At 38.7% G+C, this 17,577-nt stretch overlaps 1 protein-coding gene across 1 annotated transcript; it reads left to right on the forward strand.

Moving 5' to 3' along the window:
• The first annotated feature begins 6,340 nt into the window (after nucleotides 1-6,340).
• On the forward strand, nucleotides 6,341-15,745 carry RRM2 (ribonucleotide reductase regulatory subunit M2). Its single transcript, XM_070955422.1, has 10 exons — nucleotides 6,341-6,459; nucleotides 7,184-7,261; nucleotides 8,151-8,309; nucleotides 8,651-8,767; nucleotides 11,740-11,873; nucleotides 13,440-13,534; nucleotides 13,628-13,761; nucleotides 14,030-14,134; nucleotides 14,263-14,376; nucleotides 15,109-15,745. Exons 1-10 carry the CDS (start codon nucleotides 6,364-6,366, stop codon nucleotides 15,259-15,261), a joined length of 1,185 nt encoding a protein of 394 aa, XP_070811523.1. The 5' UTR covers nucleotides 6,341-6,363; the 3' UTR covers nucleotides 15,262-15,745.
• The last annotated feature ends 1,832 nt before the right edge of the window (nucleotides 15,746-17,577 follow it).

The raw sequence follows: 17,577 nt of genomic DNA on the forward strand, positions 1-17,577 counted from the left end.
ACCGTACTAAGGTGGTTCTCCTCCTTTCTCTCCGACCGGTCGCAGTCTGTGTTGACAGGGGGGCAGAGGTCGACCCCGAGGCCCCTCATATGTGGGGTGCCGCAGGGATCGGTCCTCTCGCCCCTTTTGTTCAACATTTATGTAAAGCCGCTGGGCGAGATCATCCGTGGTTTTGGGGTGGAGTACCATCAGTACGCTGACGACACCCAGCTGTACATCTCCACCCCGGATCACCCCAACGATGCCCTTGAAGTGATGTCCCAGTGCCTGGAGGCCGTACGGATCTGGATGGGGAGGAACAGGCTCAGGCTCAACCCATCCAAGACCGAGTGGCTGTGGTTTCCGACGTCCCGATATAGTCAGCTAATGCCATCGCTGACTATTGGGGGCGAATCATTGGCCCCCACGGATAGGGCTCGCAACTTGGGTGTCCTCCTGGATTCACGGCTGTCGTTAGAAGAGCATGTGACGGCCGTGTCCGGGAGGATTTTTCATCAGGTTCGCCTGATCCGCCAGTTGCGTCCCTATCTAGATCGGGACTCCCTACACACAGTCACTCATGCCCTCGTTACTTCTCGTCTGGATTACTGCAACGCTCTCTACATGGGGCTCCCCTTGAGGTGCATTCGGAGGCTCCAACTGGCGCAGAGTGCGGCCGTGCGAGTGGTGATGGGAGCGACATGGAGTTCCCATGTGACACCTCTCCTGCGCGAACTGCACTGGCTCCCGGTGGTCTTCCGAGTGCGCTTCAAGGTTTTGGTTATCACCTTTAAAGCGCTCCATGGCTTAGGACCTGGTTATTTACGGGACCGCCTGCTACCACCAATAGCCTCCCACCGGCCAGTACGCTCCCATAGAGAGGGGCTCCTCCGGGTGCCGTCGGCCAAACAATGTCGGCTGTCGGCCCCTAGGGGGAGAGCCTTCTCTGTGGGGGCACCTACGATTTGGAACGAACTCCCCCCGGAGATACGTAGGATCCCGGATCTGCGCACCTTCCGCCGCGCGCTTAAGACTTTTCTATTTTATCAAGCTGGCCTGGCCTAAATCTTCCCCCTTTTTAAATGTGGAAATTTTAAATTTTTAAATTTTAAATTCGTCTTTTTATAGGGGTATGGGTAAGGCATTTTAAATTGGGGAGCCATTTTAGATTTAATTCTGTTTTAAACGTATTTTAATAGTTTATATTGTATGTTTTTAACTTTGGCTGTGCACCGCCCCGAGTCCAAAAATCTAATAAATAAATAAATAAATAAATAAATAAATAAATAAATAAATAAATAAATGTCACTACAAACAGTAGAACCAAAACAGTACATGTAGCAATATCTTCTATGATAATCAGCCCAGAAACATATCAGAAGAAAGATGAATAGAAGCTTCAGCTGTACCTGCAGCTGGCTAGAGGCAAAAGTCATAGGATTGTTACTTAACAATGGTTAGTGAGGACCTTCATGTATGGTTAAAGCAACATGAGGATGAACTAGTTGATTTATACCAACTGCAACACAGACATGCTCTATGCATAAATGAACAAATAAATAAATATTTTTTATTAATAAATAAATAAATAAATAAAGCAAATTCAGTTTTAGTTCCTATATCAGCCTGATTTAACTTTACAGAAAATACTCTATTATGCACTGCTAGCTGCAGAGGCAGAGCTGGTAAACATTAATCTTTTTCACTAATGTATATCCAAGTGGTTTTTGTTGACGTGTGCTAATTATTTCCAAGCAATATTTCCAGAAATTTATATTTAGAATTCAAATACAATTTTAATCATTTGTTCCAGATCAGTTTTGATATATTAAAGTTTCTTAGAAGAATTATATAGATTATATGCAAGATTAATATTGTTTTTAAAAATCTATCTAGGCTAGAGGATTAAATTTTTATTCCTTACCAGTTTTTACAAAAAAAGGGAAGGACAGCAAAATTATTATTCCCAGCAGCTTCATTTCTAATCAGCCTGTTTAATGTTGCTGCTAACAATCTAAAATCACCATTCTTTATCCTAACTACAACTATTAATATTTTTTGGGAGAATAAATGTATAAATTCCATTGAAAATTAGAATATAAAATGTTACAGTATTAAGATTAATAATAGATTAGTGTAGTTACCTTGCTTTTCAAAATGAGGCATTATAGTCCAAGCCTTTTGCCAGAACTACTGCAAAGTGCTTTAGAACAAATGGTCAGAATGCAGCCAAAGCGCATTGCAACTGGCTATGACTCCAGCCAGAAATAAAGCTCTCTCCATCATTATCTGTCTCTGACAAAATTCTATGAAGAAGCCTTATCAGTTGGGTATGTGTATCTTAGAGAAGGATTAAGGGAAGACAGGACAGCTTTTTGGATCTTGTAGTTTTTTCTTTAATAGCACGAGTCTTGAGACAATATCATACTATGATTTACTTAGTAAATTCGCCTCCTCCAGTTAGTTTGCCTTCAGGTGTTCAAAATGTCTTCTTTTGCCAGATCTGTCTCTGGAAATAGAGAGAGAGGCAAAGAAAAGAGAGAGAGTACATGGATGAAATGATGGCAAGGCATCATCAAGTGGAGCTGGCAGGAAAAAAATGCCAGGATAACAGATGTAAGTAATTCATTTTTCCTACAATCCTGTTTTAAGCTCCTCTTTTTGTCTGCTTATTTCTATTCTATGATTGATGTAGGCTTCTTATAATTTCTGTATCTTAGGGAAAATCAAAGACTTGCCAGCAAAATGGCAAGCATTGTGAAACATACCAATGAAATGAAGATCATGCTCCAAAAAACTGAAGAAAGTATTACTTTAACTTTATACATTTTAATTATTTTCATTTTAAAAATGAAAATGATAGATTTCGTGTTAAGTTTAATTTTACGAGTACTAGTTATTCTGATATTTTTTTGGGCTAGTTCTTGCCGAGTTGACCAATGATGCCACGGAGAGGCTGAGGCAATGCCAGCTGGATGAAATGGAGGTGGAAATAGAAGACATTTTCTCCCAGTATATTTATTCAAAAACGTTTAACCAAAATAGACAAAGATGAGATGCCATTTCTATTGGACCAATGTGAAATAATCATATTGAGAGGCTGTTATTTCATGGGATACTTACATAGGAATCTGCCCCCCCAAAAGAAATTAAGAAAAAAAATATCTGATTTTTTTTCCAAGCTTTTGTTTTACTGAGACTTCAAATTTTTGGGAAAAAAATCTATAATCAAGAAGCCCAAAAAATTCAATCAAGAAGCCAAAAAGGGGAGAAAAAGACCAAAAACAGCTCCCCACCAGTAATCAGCTCTCAGATGAGCATAGATTAACAGCAAGATTAATATCACACCAACAGTTAAGAAGTAAACAATACCCCAATTAAGGAACTGCCACACAAGCTAACAGTAAACAGCCTAACTAAAGAAGATTGCACAAACTGACTACAAACAATGGCATGACAAAGTAGCAACACGGGTGCATTGCAAGATCTGCAAGAAATACCATTTGCCTGCAAGTATAAACTGGTGCGACCATAAAATAAAGACATAAAAAATGAAGAACTAAAGTGTTCTGGGACTATAGAATTCAAACAGGCAGGCACCTGCCACAGAACAAGCCAACTGTCGATAAGAAAGTCAAAAAAGTCTAGATGGTAAACAGGACAAAAATCACTTCTTAGTTTAGAAATCTGGTTGGCTCTTGCACTACATTCCTATCAAAGTTTATTCAAAATTCTCACTGAACTTAATGATAGTCAATTCCAAATATGTAGGCATATACTGTGCTAGACTTTGGCATCAGGATTAGAATAAAGGCATGTTCATTCCAGGTTCTACAATCATTTCTAAACTAGCAATTTAGTTTAGAAATTAGTTTCTAAACTTCTCTGGTTATCTAGCCATCACTGTGACAATTGATCTCCTCAAAGGACAGGCTGTTAGAAGGACGGGGTGGTGTTACAAATAAATACCTTCCCAACCGCATAATTCTAAGGGATAATGGCCTAAGAAAGGAAGTTTTACAAAGTAACTGCTCTGCTTCTTTTCCAATACAATTGCCAAAGAGAAAGTTTTTGGCTTTTGAAAAACAAAAAGACAGAGAGGCAATTAAACATTTCTACTTACACATTATGTAACTTTAGTTGAAGAGAGTGAACCATTGCAATCATGAAAAATTGCATGTTTAACAGTCTTTTGCTGCCACCTTTTGTGATTTTATGTCACTGCACATACCATTTCCCCATCCTAATCTTTATTTGTATCCTGCCTTTGTTATTTTTACAAATAAACCCAAGGCAGTGAAACATATCCAACACATCTTCCTCCTCCTATTTTTCCCACAACAACCTTTTTAGGTGGGTTGGACTGAGAGTGAGTGACTGGCCCCAAATCACCCAATTGACTTTCATAGCTAAGGTGGAACTTGAACTCACGGTCTCCCGCTCTCTAGCCTGGTGACTTAACAAGACCAAACTGGTTTTAATCAATAGCTTCAGCAAACATAATTGCAGTGACAAAGAAAAGAGATTGTATATGTCATGTAGAAGGTAATATTACAATACAGTGCACTTTTTCTGGACCCTATGGCAAACCCTTCTCCATGTCTATCAAAGATGCCTCATCCAAGACTGCATAAATCCCAAGGAATCCCTGGTTTTCAAAGGAATTCTTGGAGAAGAAATGAGCACCTCTGAAGAAGAATGAAAGGCAAATAGGGTTGAACACATGTAAGTGCCTATGATAAGAATTACCTCTTGGTGACAAAAAATGGTAAAACATATTTATTTTCCCACCCCTACTGCATTCACAGATTGCCAAATGGTAGCCATGTTTCAGGTGACACAGTCCATCTTGGGTTGGAAAAGGCCAGAGAAGTATCAGTAGGGCCATGGTGAGGACTATTCAAGGCATAAGTTGAATAAAGTTGTTCCAATTCATCCAGGCTGGATTCCAACTGTGCAAGTTCTATGAAGTTGACAGATGCAGGTCTGGCTAGATTATTTGGAAGGAGATTGAATCTCTTGATTCAAAGGAAGTGGACAGAGTCCTCAGGGCTCTAAGGGCAACCACCTATATATTAGAACAATGTCCTTCCTGGTTGCTCGTGGCTTGCTAAAAGACATATGGTTGGGTCCAAGCAGTAAGAATTGATATCCGATGGAGGGTCTGATAGGAGATACTAATATACCTTTTACTCAAGAAGCCATTGCTTGGATCCAACAGTACTGGGTAATTGTCATCCTCTCCAACCTTTCCTTTATGGCAATGATTATACTTGTGGATGTTCTCTGGCAAAACTTAGGATAGGGTGATGCATTAATCCTGACCAGTGGTGAAATCCAAATTTTTCTACTACCAGTTCTATGGACGTGGCTTGGTGGGTATGGCAGGGGAAGGATACTGCAAAATCTCCGTTCCCACTCCACTCCAGGGCAAGGATACAGCAAAATCTCCATTCCTTCCCCACTCCTGGGGGAAGGATATTGCAAAATCTCCATTTCCACCCCTCTGGGGCCAGCCAGAGGTGGTATTTGCCAGTTCTCCGAACTGCTCAAAATTTCCACTACCGGTTCTCCAGAACCTGCTGGATTTCACCCTTGATCCTGACTCTTCATAATCTCACAGCCTCAATCATAGCATCCATCTGGACTGGCAAAATGGGCTGGGAGTGGGAATTAAGGTATTGTAATGGTTTATCAAAAATAGCTTTACTCAATCTAAATCTAGCAGCAAACCTATCGCTACTTATCTAACACTAATGACAATAGGTTTAATTGCAGTGCTTGGAAAAAACTACATTTGAAAAGTATACTTTAGTACTCCCTTTCTTTCACTGTATAAATTCTTAGTGCATATAGAGGGGGAATTGTCACGTCATTCTCTTTTTTCCCAATTATAAACATTGTGAGAAGGTTGAGGACATTCTTGACACGGTTTTGAAGAATTCGCCTCTATAACCAATAAAATCGTATTAAAACATTGCCATTCATTTATGGAGATTCTCAATCCGGGTCGTAGTTGTCCCAAAGTGTTTTTTTTTTAAATCAAGAAAATCCAGTTGCAGTTTTTTTTTTTTTAAAAAGCATATTTGAGTTATTATTACTCCTTCCCGCATTCAGCAATCTCGCGTTGCTTCGCGTGCTAATCCAATACACACTCAGAAGAAGCGACAGGCCTTTGCTTCAGATTCCCGCGTTTGGGGTACAATGGGGTGCGTCGCTCAGCCAATTGCAAACCGCAGAGAGGGCTTCCAATCGCTTTGCGATTGGGCGATCCAGTGTTCTGGCGCCAAGTTCGAAACTCATATAAAGCGGCGAGCGGGCTCCCTCTCGCTTTTCTCCGGTTAGCTGTTTCCCTGCCTCTCTCTCACTCTCTCAAGCCGAACGATGATCTCTACTCGCAACCCTCTCTCCCTTCGGAATGAGCAGCAGCCCCAGTTCTCGCCCAAGAAGAAGGTGCCTTTGAACGACAAGGAGAACACGGTGAGGCTAAAAGGGGACAGGAATGGTTAATCTCCTGGAGAGTGAACCTTTTAGGGCAGGGAAGCAAAAGAACCCCTTTGTATTGGGGGAGGGGGAGAATCCGGAGGTCCAGAGGTGGGGAAAAGGAGTTAGAAAAGTTGTCTTAGTTTTCTTGAGAAACTTTACTCACACAGCTCTAGCGGGAGACGATGCAGATTATATTTGCAACACAAATTGAGGAATATGGGGGGTTGGGGGGAAGAAGAAGGCAGCTTTTCTGAGCCCATAATTTGGGAGATTAGTGCGGCTCCCCGGAGACGCCTTTTGTTAGGCAGCCGCAGCATTTTGCTCGATTCGCTTCCAATTATTTGTGGGAGCGATTTCTCGGGATAAATATTCACCAGGGATTCAAAATTCCTGCGCCGGATCGTTCATGCGATGCCTTTTAAATGTATCGAACTGCAATTCCCGCCGTCTTTACTTTACAGTTTTTTTTAAAACTGGAGTGACGGGAACTGAAATGCCCCCCCCCACCCCCTAAAATGGGAAGGGCGCCGAGTTACCGCTGACCTCGAGCGAGCCTTCCCGAAGGCCTGGCCTTTTTCTCAGCCGGGGAAGAGTCGTGGAAGTCCGCACCGGAAAAAAGCGCTCCCTCGTAAGGGCGTCCGGACCCCTTTCTGGCTTTACCCGCCTTTGAAATCCACCCTGACCTCGTTTCCCGTCTCTTTTTTTTTCGCCTTCGTAGCCCCCCTCGTTCAACGCCACCCGGGTCCTGGCGGCCAAGACGGCGCGGAAGATATTTCGGGAGCCGGGTGACGAAGCGGTGAGTCTTCGTGGTGAGAGGCGAGCGGTTCGTCTCGCCGATTTGGGGCGGGGGGTGGGGGGGATCGAAGGGAGAGGGGGACCGGGAGGCTGTGTGGGGATGGAAGGCAGTCCTTTGTGTGGAAAGGGTGGAAACCTTAACCTTCCACTCGTTCCCGCCGCATAGGAAGGAGTGAGGGCGGGACTCAGTTGTCTTCTCTGCAGCTTTGGCGCCAAATGCCCCATTACGCAAAGAGGCAGGCTATGAGAGGGAAACGGGAGAGTGGATCGTTGGCCTTTCAGCGGGCCCTAGTTGGGTTTTTTTTTTTCTTTAAGGGATTAAAGTTTATTTTCTTAGATTTAGCAACACATTTGTCGGTTAGTTGAATCAGCTGAGCAAACAATAGTTTAAAGGAGAAGGCTCACTTTATTGCCATTGCAGCTTTTCTTGGGGCCTCATGTCCTGCCCTATTCTAATTTCTGACCTGACCACTCTAACTTGCCTGGTGTAGATTTAATATATATATATACACACACACACACAGTTGGGTTTTTTGTTTTTTTTTACTTTTTAAAGGAATTTTCTTGAGTTTATCAGCTTTGTTCTTATTTTTCTCTTTAGTTCATATTCTCTGCCCTTAATCATTCTTGTGCTTTGATCCTTTTGCATTCTAACTTCTCTGGACCATTCAATTCCTATCTGTATACAAAACCTATCTGTCTCCTTTATGATTCTTTTTTAGGATGTAAAGTAGAATCTAAGAAGTTGGGCTTTTGTTATTCTCTCAAAAAAAATCAAGATTCGGTGTGGTTTTATTACTGAATTTGTCTTAATCTAGAACTATTGAAAATATGTTTTTTCTCATAGAAATGCTTCTAACATGGTAATATATTGCACTTGTACTTTTCAGGAGGTGCCTAAAGGAACGAAGCCGCTTCCATCAAACAATGTGCAAGATGAGCCTCTCTTAAGGGACAATCCTCACCGTTTTGTCATTTTTCCTATTCAATACCATGACATCTGGCAAATGTACAAGAAAGCAGAGGCGTCCTTCTGGACAGCTGAAGAGGTGAAGGCCTTTTATTCTCTTTCCTTTGAGGCTCTGGAGTGGAGATAGGAGCAACACTAACAAGATAGGTTTAGAGTAACTGTCAAGAGAGCCAGTCTGATCAGATTGCTGGATTAGGACTAAAAAAGATACGTGTAAACCTGAACTCAGTCATGGAAGCTCACTAGAATGTCTTTTAATTAATTACTATCTCTGCCCAATCAATCTTTGATTTATCTCAGAGGAGATAAAATGGAAGGAAGAATGCTACTTAAATTATTATCCTATCTTTTGAAAAGAAAAAAATGTTTTAAAGTAATTGCTTGTATTGTGACTTCTCACTGGCTGTTTGGTGTATTTAGGTGGATCTTTCTAAAGATCTTCAGCATTGGGAGTCCTTAAAACCAGAAGAGAAGTATTTCATTTCACACGTCTTAGCATTCTTTGCTGCAAGTGATGGTATTGTCAATGAAAACTTGGTAAGCGTGTTCAAATTTTATATCCAATATGCCAAAATAATTATCCCAATTTTCCATATGTATATTAATTGCCAGTAATCTATAGCATCTACAGCAAAGAGTCTTGAGTGATCCTGTCTACCTTACTTTAAAATAGCAATTCAGATATACTATCAAAAGAAGCAAGCAGTAAAGTTCTAGCCTTTTTTTATTCTTCCTACACCAGAAGTATAAAATGGGTTATGGTGCCCATTTCCTCATAAGGCTTTTCTGTAGCTTTTCTAGCTGATTAAAAACATGATAAACAAAAGGAAAAAAAATCCTGATTTATGATTAAGGAATCTTTTCCTAAATACTTAGTACCACAGTTGAAATATGAAACTAGAGGAAAAGCTATGGAAACTTATAAACCTGTGGGAATAACAGCTCCATTTTAATGGACTATAATTTTAAATTTCCTGATTTTTTTTCCCAATATCAAAGTGACTTTCAATAGTATGCAAATAATATATGAAATAAAATAGAACTTTACTGTCACTTTAAATGTACACTAATCAGCATACATTAAATTAACATTTCATTGCATTCAGCTCTCAAAGGATAACTATTATGCATATATCTACATATATGACACAGCATCACGGTCTAGTTCGAATGTATACATATACATGACAAAAAAAAAATCTTGTGAGTTTACAAGACAGATGGCGTAAGGAACAAAGCTGTTACAGAACCTAGTGGTTCTGCTATAAATACTTTAGAACCTCCTCCCAGAGGGGAGCAACAAAAACAGACCATGAAGTAGGTGTTGGGGTCTCGTGACAATGCTTCGAGTTCTCTAAGCACACAGTGCTCATAAGCAGTATCCTGAATAACAGGAAGTGAGCTTCCTATAATCTCTGCCATCCTTACTGCTCTGTATGGATTTTCTATCTGAGGCATTGCTACCACCAAGCCAAATATTGATGCAGTTTGTTAAAATGCTGTCAATTATGTCTCTGTAAAAAGTGGCCAGGACAGAAGGAGAAAGATGTGCTTTCCTTATCTGACACAGGAAATGCAAATGCTGGTTTGCACACTTCACTAAAGATATGAAGAGACTAGGTCAGATTGTTAGTTATCTGTACCCCCAAATATTTAATACTGTTGACTACCTCCCCAGCTGCAGCTTTGATGCAAAGTGGAATGGGATTATGCTCTTTCTAAAATCAACAGTGATCTTTGTTTTGTCAACATTCAAAACTAGGTTTTTATTGCACCAGTCTACCAAAGCCTTCACCCCCACTTGCACATTGTCTCCCAGCCCTTCTGTGTTCACACCATTCTGGCTATTCAGGTACCTCTTATGGACTCTTATTACCTTCCCTACCCAGCAGCAGCAGCAGCAGCTACTTACCTGCCTGCTGAGTTGGGATTTGCAACTTCCTGCCAACTTCCATGCTAACTTCAGTTATAGAAAACTGCCTTACCTAATGACCATGGGATTTGGTTAACTGTGCAATTGGGACTCCAGGGATTGCCATCAATAAGCAATGTGGTTGTGCTTTTGGCCTTGTTTAGCAATGAAAACCTAATTTCTATTGTAAGTTGAGGACTACCTGTGCTCCCTAGTTTTAAAAATTGGTACCAGAATTGCTGTCACTAAGTAACACTGATGCCATGTGACTTGCTTAGCAATGGCAATTCTGGAACTCCTGTTATTAACGGAGACTCCATTGCTTGTTAAATGATCCTGCCATGTGGCTTCCTGCTGACTCCCCCATTGACATTGCTTGTCAAGCTGGGCAAAAAAAAGTTGCAAAGGCAACTGTAGGATGCTACAGTGGCTGGAACTCCAAGAACTCATTCAGTGCCATTAGAATAAGTTTGGATGGTTGCTGATCCTTAAAGGATGTAGTATAGATTATGTATAAATTGATAAAATGATGGGATAATATCTATAAATAAGCTAACATAGGCACAATGCTGCATAAATATCTCTAGATGCAGTGCTTTTTAGAAGGGCTGGTTATGTATTCAGATTGTAAATTGTAGAAAATTGAGTTGATGAATATGGTATATGTAGAGAAAATGGAAGAAGGTAGTTTGAGTATGAGCTTTTCTTTTAGAGGAGCAAAATCTAAGTATGAAAGAGATACTTTTGGGTGCTCTGCTTGAACTAAAGTAGAACTGTTTTGATGCCTGCATGGACCACAATGCTATAGTGTTCCATGCAGAAGTGGTTGGGAAGGAATCTCTCATTGCCAGAGGCTTTGAGCAGAGGAAAGGGCAAGGGTAATGTTCGTGGCCTTTTCATTTAGCGGACTGCAATGGTGTATCCCACCAGCCCTATCATTCCTAATCTTCTTTAAGACTGCCTTTTCTATTAGAGAGTAGGCTATGGCCAGTAAAATTTGAGCCTGGGATGATAGCAGTGGAGTGAAGAAATGATTGTGTTTGTTCTATCTAACTCCTCACCATGCAGAATTTCCAGCCTGTGTTTTATTCTGAGTTTGAAACAAACATTGTCATGTACTTACCTAATTTTAGCAGAATAGGTTTTATCAAGAAATACTTGGCATATGTTGTGTAGGCTAGACTGGGAAATTGCAAAACAATCTGGAAGAAAGCAACAAATTTCCTTCATAATGCCAAAAAAATACATGAATCAGCCTGATTCAAAAACGTTTTCCTTTTTTTCAAGGTGCAAATTTGAATTCGGTTTATCTAGTAATCTGACAATTTAGATGTAATAAAATGGGTAATTAAAATGGAAGGGATGAAATTAAGATTGATATCTTAGCCTATTAAGCAAGTAAATGTGAACATGTGTTTGAGTATTTGTTTAAGTTTTCAAAAACTAAATTTAATAATAGTCTTTTGGCAGAACTTGGCATATTTTTGGAAGATAAAGGACATTTGTATTTGTATCACATATGCAAGAAATTAGTCAGAAATAACCTCATCAAATGAGATATATGCATTATAACATATTGTAAATATCTATCCTCTAGGTGGAGCGATTCAGCCAAGAAATACAAGTCACAGAAGCACGCTGTTTCTATGGCTTCCAGATTGCCATGGAGAATATTCATTCAGAAATGTATAGTTTACTTATTGATACTTACATTAAGGATTCTAAAGAACGGTTAGTATTGTTTCTAGATACATACTTGAGCATGCTGTATTAAATATTTATTGAATGTGGAAGCACTTTAAATATGAAAAGCATAGCTGTATTCCTTAGTTTTATAGAAATTCTGCAAATAAGGGTTTTTTTGTCTTAACAATACAAGAAAAGATATTTATTCTGTTTTGTAAAACAGAAACAGATTCCTACAGTGCCTAAGAACTGCAGAGATCTGAAGGGGTGGGGAAGTATTTTGGAGTGTACATGAGAGTGTACATCTTCCTGTTGTCAGCTCAAATCATTTTTTTTTTTTTTGGTGCCACAAGGGCTAGAAAAAAAGGCAGTTTCTTTAAAGAGTTGCTGATAGATGTAATATAAGTATCTTTGTATACTCCTGTACACATTCTCCCTTTCATATCTTGATTGCTGCAGTGCAAATATAAGTGTGTTGTTAATACTGAGGTCTTCTGAACAGCTAGCCTTTCTGTTGCTTAGTCCTTTCCAACTCAGTTTGAAACTTATCCAAGACATTGTTTTGAACTGAATTTGGAATTGTTTCCAAATCTGCTTGGATATCCACATGCTCTGAGGTTATGTTTTCAGAACCTAGAGTACACAAAAGAAATTGACAGCTGCTTCTATGTAGTTCTGGACATTAGTGGATATTTGTCTATTGCAGGGCAAAATATTTCAAACAATGGGGTAATAAGCTGTTAACGGGTGTCATCCTCAATTTCCCAGTTGTCATAACAGTAGACCTGTCTTCCCCCCTAGACCTGTAGTGGCATACGTGCGCTTCTACTTTTGGGCACTTTTCTCTGCCATAATCCGCATGTTCTTACATTTGGAGCTGGGAGATAGAATGAGGCATTTATTGAGAAAGAAGATCATGTCTTGAAGCACCAGTTACTTTCTATATCCAAAGGTGCTGGATTGAAATTGCATTTCACCATTCTTTCATAAAGCAATGCCACTGACACTATAATAAGTGCTGTCACAAATCTCAGTTTAATCAACCAGTGGGATGTGGTAGGGAGGTTGTCATTTGTTTTTGTTCAAACGATACACTGCCCCACCATCTGAAAAATCCTATATGTAAACTGCAAAGCGGTTTGAATTTGTTTATGTAGTTTTAGGGTGTTTTCCTAAACTCTTCAGTGCTAATCCCTACTATGTCTGAGTCCCAGATTGCATATTCTCCTTCAAGTGTACAAATGGAGATCTGGTCTGAGAAGAGAAGTCTGACTTTTGGATTCCTCCTCGGTGTGGAATCTCCTGCAATTGACTCTTTACAAGAGCAGTTATGAGAAGAGAGAGGTTGCAGCTCTCAAAATATGGAAATCAGGATCAACTCTACCACCTTTAGAATGCCCAGTGAGACCAATTGCAGGGAATTTACCTTCAAAAGGATTCGCAAGCCAAGGAAAAGAATCAGGCCAATTTTTGTTTATTTTTTTCTTTTTCTAACATGCATTAGGCAGGATTTTTTTTAGAGACAGGGATGCATTCAGGGGGGATTATTTAGCAGGGACTATAAGCATGATAACTTCAGAAGCATATCAATCTGCACTCTTGTTCTTTTAGGGAATTTCTGTTCAATGCTATTGAAACCCTGCCATGCGTGAAAAAGAAAGCTGATTGGGCCATGCAATGGATTGGGGACAAAGAAGCCACCTATGGTGTGTATTGTACTAGATTGACATTTCAGATGATTCTCCTTTATGGCATTTGAGCTAGTCTTCATGTCCACTGTGCTTTTTCTCTCTCAACAGGTGAACGTGTAGTAGCATTTGCTGCAGTTGAAGGAATCTTCTTTTCTGGCTCTTTTGCATCAATATTTTGGCTGAAGAAACGAGGTCTAATGCCTGGACTTACTTTTTCTAATGAGCTGATTAGTAGAGATGAGGTATGGCTTGTTGATGAAGGAAACTAAAAATAATTGATTCCATCAGAGTTAATTCTGTAAAATTGAAAATCTCTGTAGTGCCAAAGCCTAATAATGGTAATTATGTTTTTTGCTTAATTGGTGGTAACAGTAGTGAAGAACTTTGCCGTAACCGATTATATGGAAGTTTTGTAGAAGTCTTTTAACTAGTGCGCTACTTTGTTTTTTGATAACACAAATATATGGCAGCTTCCAATTGTTCTTTGAAATACCTTCCAATTCTTTACAGGGCTTGCATTGTGATTTTGCTTGTCTAATGTTCAAACATTTGGTGCACAAACCAACTGAGGAAAAAGTGAGGGAGATCATCACAAATGCTGTCACAATAGAGCAGGTAATTGGCAGTTCTTTCTGGTAATGGTAAAACATTCTCATATCAAAGTAAAAGAAGCTTAAAACTTAGCAGGGCATTTCATTGTCTCTAAGGTCTTGTGTTAAAATACTTTGTTTACTTAAATGCAGGAATTTTTGACAGAAGCATTGCCTGTAAACCTAATCGGCATGAACTGCATTTTAATGAAGCAGTATATTGAATTTGTAGCAGACAGACTGATCCTGGAATTAGGTTTTAACAAGGTAAGTCTTGTGCCCTGTTTCTTAAGAACTACCATACAATCTGTTTATATTTAAGTCTGCCTTTTTTGCCATTAAGTTGGTTTCTGGCTCTAGTGCTACTTCATGGTTAAGCTGGGCACTGTTGCAATGATATCCCTTATTTATCTCAATTTATAGTAAGCTCAAATGAACTCTGTGCAAATGTATTATAATGCTGTTGCAATTTCGTACTGTTGAGCCATTTTGCTTTAAATAACTATTTCCAGACTATCTTGCTTTTGAAGATATTATTGGACTTCTTGTACCTTTCCAATATTCACATCCAAAGTGTTAACAATGGTGGACTTAGGGTGGCATGGTGTACTTCCTTAATAGCTCTTGTTTCATCGTGCTAAAAGTAGAACCCACATTCTGTTCTCTTTCCAGAATAATTAAGGGATAAATCATGAACCCAGGCTTAGAGAATATTGAAAGTGGAATAGGAACAGTGTGATGTTGGGGAACACTATGGTGAACATATGCATTTGGAAAAAAATCATTTTTATTTATCTTTAAGAAAGAATTCTAGTAGGGAGAATTATATGCAGAAGGTAACAACTGTGAAAGACATTGCCAAGGTAGAGCTATAGACAGAAATAGGGACGTTGTGGAATAGTTGATAATAGCCATTTGAGATTGTTTGAAATACTAAGCAAAAATGGCTTACATTGTTTTGCTTTAGTAATAACCATATGCCTGAATTACCAATTTCAGATATTCAAGGCTGAGAATCCATTTGACTTTATGGAGAATATCTCTCTGGAAGGCAAGACTAATTTCTTTGAAAAACGTGTAGGAGAATATCAAAGGATGGGTGTGATGTCAAGTCCTGCAGATAACTCATTCACTTTGGATGCAGATTTCTAAAGGAAGTAAAGACTTTTTAGCTGGTTTGAAGTGACTGGCTAGTGGTTTTGGCCCATTATCTTCAAAATCCTGTTGTGGTACTTGAGGTAATTGGTTTGGCAAATTAAACAGAAAAATGCCAAAAAAAATATAAAATGTGTTTTGTAACAAGCTATTCACATTTTTGGAAATACTAACAATTGTAAAGTGGTATGTTCTGTTAACTTAAAGCAAGATTTGCAGCCTTTCTATTCCTGATATAAATTGAGCAATGCTGATGAACATGTAACTAATGCCCAATACAGGTTTTAAATATTTACTATTTTAATAGTTTGTACATAAATATAGCACTTTAAAGGTCTAGCCTATTGTTTTGCAAAAGGGCTAGTATTGTGAGTTTGGAATAAACTCTTTTAGTCTGCATTATCTTAATTTCTTTTACTTGCATGTAAATTAAATCAATGTACTGAAATGGAAACTTACTTGATATGTATTTACTATTTTGGCGGAGTACTTTGTATAGAAGTAAAACTTCATTAAATTCCATTTTTCAAGCTGCTGGATCAAAATATTGAGTTGCTTTCTAAGTAAAAACTCCCCATCCCAAATTGTTCCCCCTGTTTACTTTTTATCATCTTTAGAAGTTTTCCTTTTTAGCTGGTACCCAAACCATTATTAATTTAGGATACAGCCCAAAAGTATATTGAATTGGGTGAGCTGCATGTGTTTATTTGATAAAGGAACAGGGCCTGTACCTGGCGGCCCCAACTGTTTTCTTCTGTTTACACTGATCAGGCATACATACTGCTATATTAGCAGATAGACAAAAGCCTGCTAGTTTGCAATAACTTATGAAATATTTTATATGATACAGTCTGTATCTGTTAACCTGTATAATTTCTCCAGCATCAAGTAGGTGCTGATGAAACGTACTTTTCCACATCTGGAAGAAAACTGATTTGGAAGTGCAGTTCCTTTTTTTTTTTTCCCCTGCACTGAAGAAATTAGAACATTTGCAGCACTTTACCAGATTGCCTTTAATTTATTTTTATCATTTACAAAAAAATTCTTTTTTATGCAATTTTTAATTTATTAAATTCTATGTTGCAAGGCTCTCTACAAATACTGGGTGGTTTACAAATGATTAAAAATATTTAAAACAAAATACAAAAGAAAAGGAACATAGACAGCAGAGATAACACATCCAGATAGGAAAAAAGAAAAGGGGGCTTTAAACATACTCGGCCAAAGGTTTGGGTAAAAAGCCAGGCCTTCAGGACCTTTTGGGTGGGGGCCATATGGAGTGGGCTCATTTCAGAGGGCAGGCGCTGCCACATAGAAAGTGTGCTTTTGGAGTTCCAATAGATGGCAGACAAGTACAAAGAGAAAACAATGGGGGGAAAAAAAGATCTATACCGTAAAAGTTAGCTCCCCCTGCCTTCAGACAAGTATAAAAAAGTTCAGTAACTTAATACCTCTAATATTAATTTTAAAAAAGGTCTCTTCACATAACTCACCTCTTACCAATAATTAAATTATAAAAACTGGCCATTGAGTCCTAATAAGCAAAGGTCTGTTAAGAGCTCTCAGAAATATTACCTTATATTTTAACCTTAATTAGATTAATTTTATATTCCAATTTACCATTTTCTAAGAAAAAAGCAAAATAATTTTTTCCATTTATAAACAGATCTTTAAAGTCTCTTTCAGTCCTGGTTAAAAAGAAATTCCTTTAATAGCTACCAGAAACCACATGGTTTATATTTAACCCTAGTTAAATAAGTTCCTTATGTTTACTTTTAAAAAGCCTTAATGTTTAATCTTGTCAATGTCCCCAGATTAATTTTTTATAATTTTTCTCTGTCTCCTTTTAGGAACAGCTTTAATAGTTTAACACATCTCTTTAGTAAATTCAAAATAAGAAAACTTTCCAAATCATATTTCTGATTTATTATTTGTCCCCTTTACTTATCAAGACATCAAATGCAAACGCATTGTGGCATCCTTTTCCATATCACTCTTGTAACCTAGCATTTTAAAATGCATTTTCAGATCTGCAGTATCTTTTTTGATCTCACACTTGTAGTCTGGTATCTTTTAAAAATCCACATTCAAATCAGCTTTAGTCTGTTTTATATAGTAAAATTGTTTTGTATCTTGCTATATCCATTTTTATAGTATCAGACAATCTTGTAAGTAATTTACAAGTAATTAAGAGCCAGTTTGGTGTAGTGGTTAAGGAGGCACCAGGCCGGAGAGCGGGGGACCATGAGTTCAAGTCCCACCTTAGCCACAAAAGCAACTAGGTGGCTTTGAGCCAGTTATTCTCAGCCCAAG

The sequence above is a fragment of the Pituophis catenifer genome, unplaced genomic scaffold (assembly GCF_029215685.1).
Source record: "Pituophis catenifer annectens isolate HBS135680 unplaced genomic scaffold, rPitCat1.0.hap2 SCAF_1, whole genome shotgun sequence".
Lineage (NCBI taxonomy): Eukaryota > Metazoa > Chordata > Lepidosauria > Squamata > Colubridae > Pituophis > Pituophis catenifer.

Bases quoted from the DNA above. Each gene is read 5' to 3' on its own strand.
- RRM2 (XM_070955422.1), top strand. From the start codon at position 6,364: ATGATCTCTACTCGCAACCCTCTCTCCCTTCGGAATGAGCAGCAGCCC. The intron at 6,460-7,183 runs GTGAGGCTAAAA...TCGCCTTCGTAG, and splicing joins TGAACGACAAGGAGAACACG to CCCCCCTCGTTCAACGCCAC. The intron at 13,762-14,029 runs GTATGGCTTGTT...AATTCTTTACAG, and splicing joins AGCTGATTAGTAGAGATGAG to GGCTTGCATTGTGATTTTGC.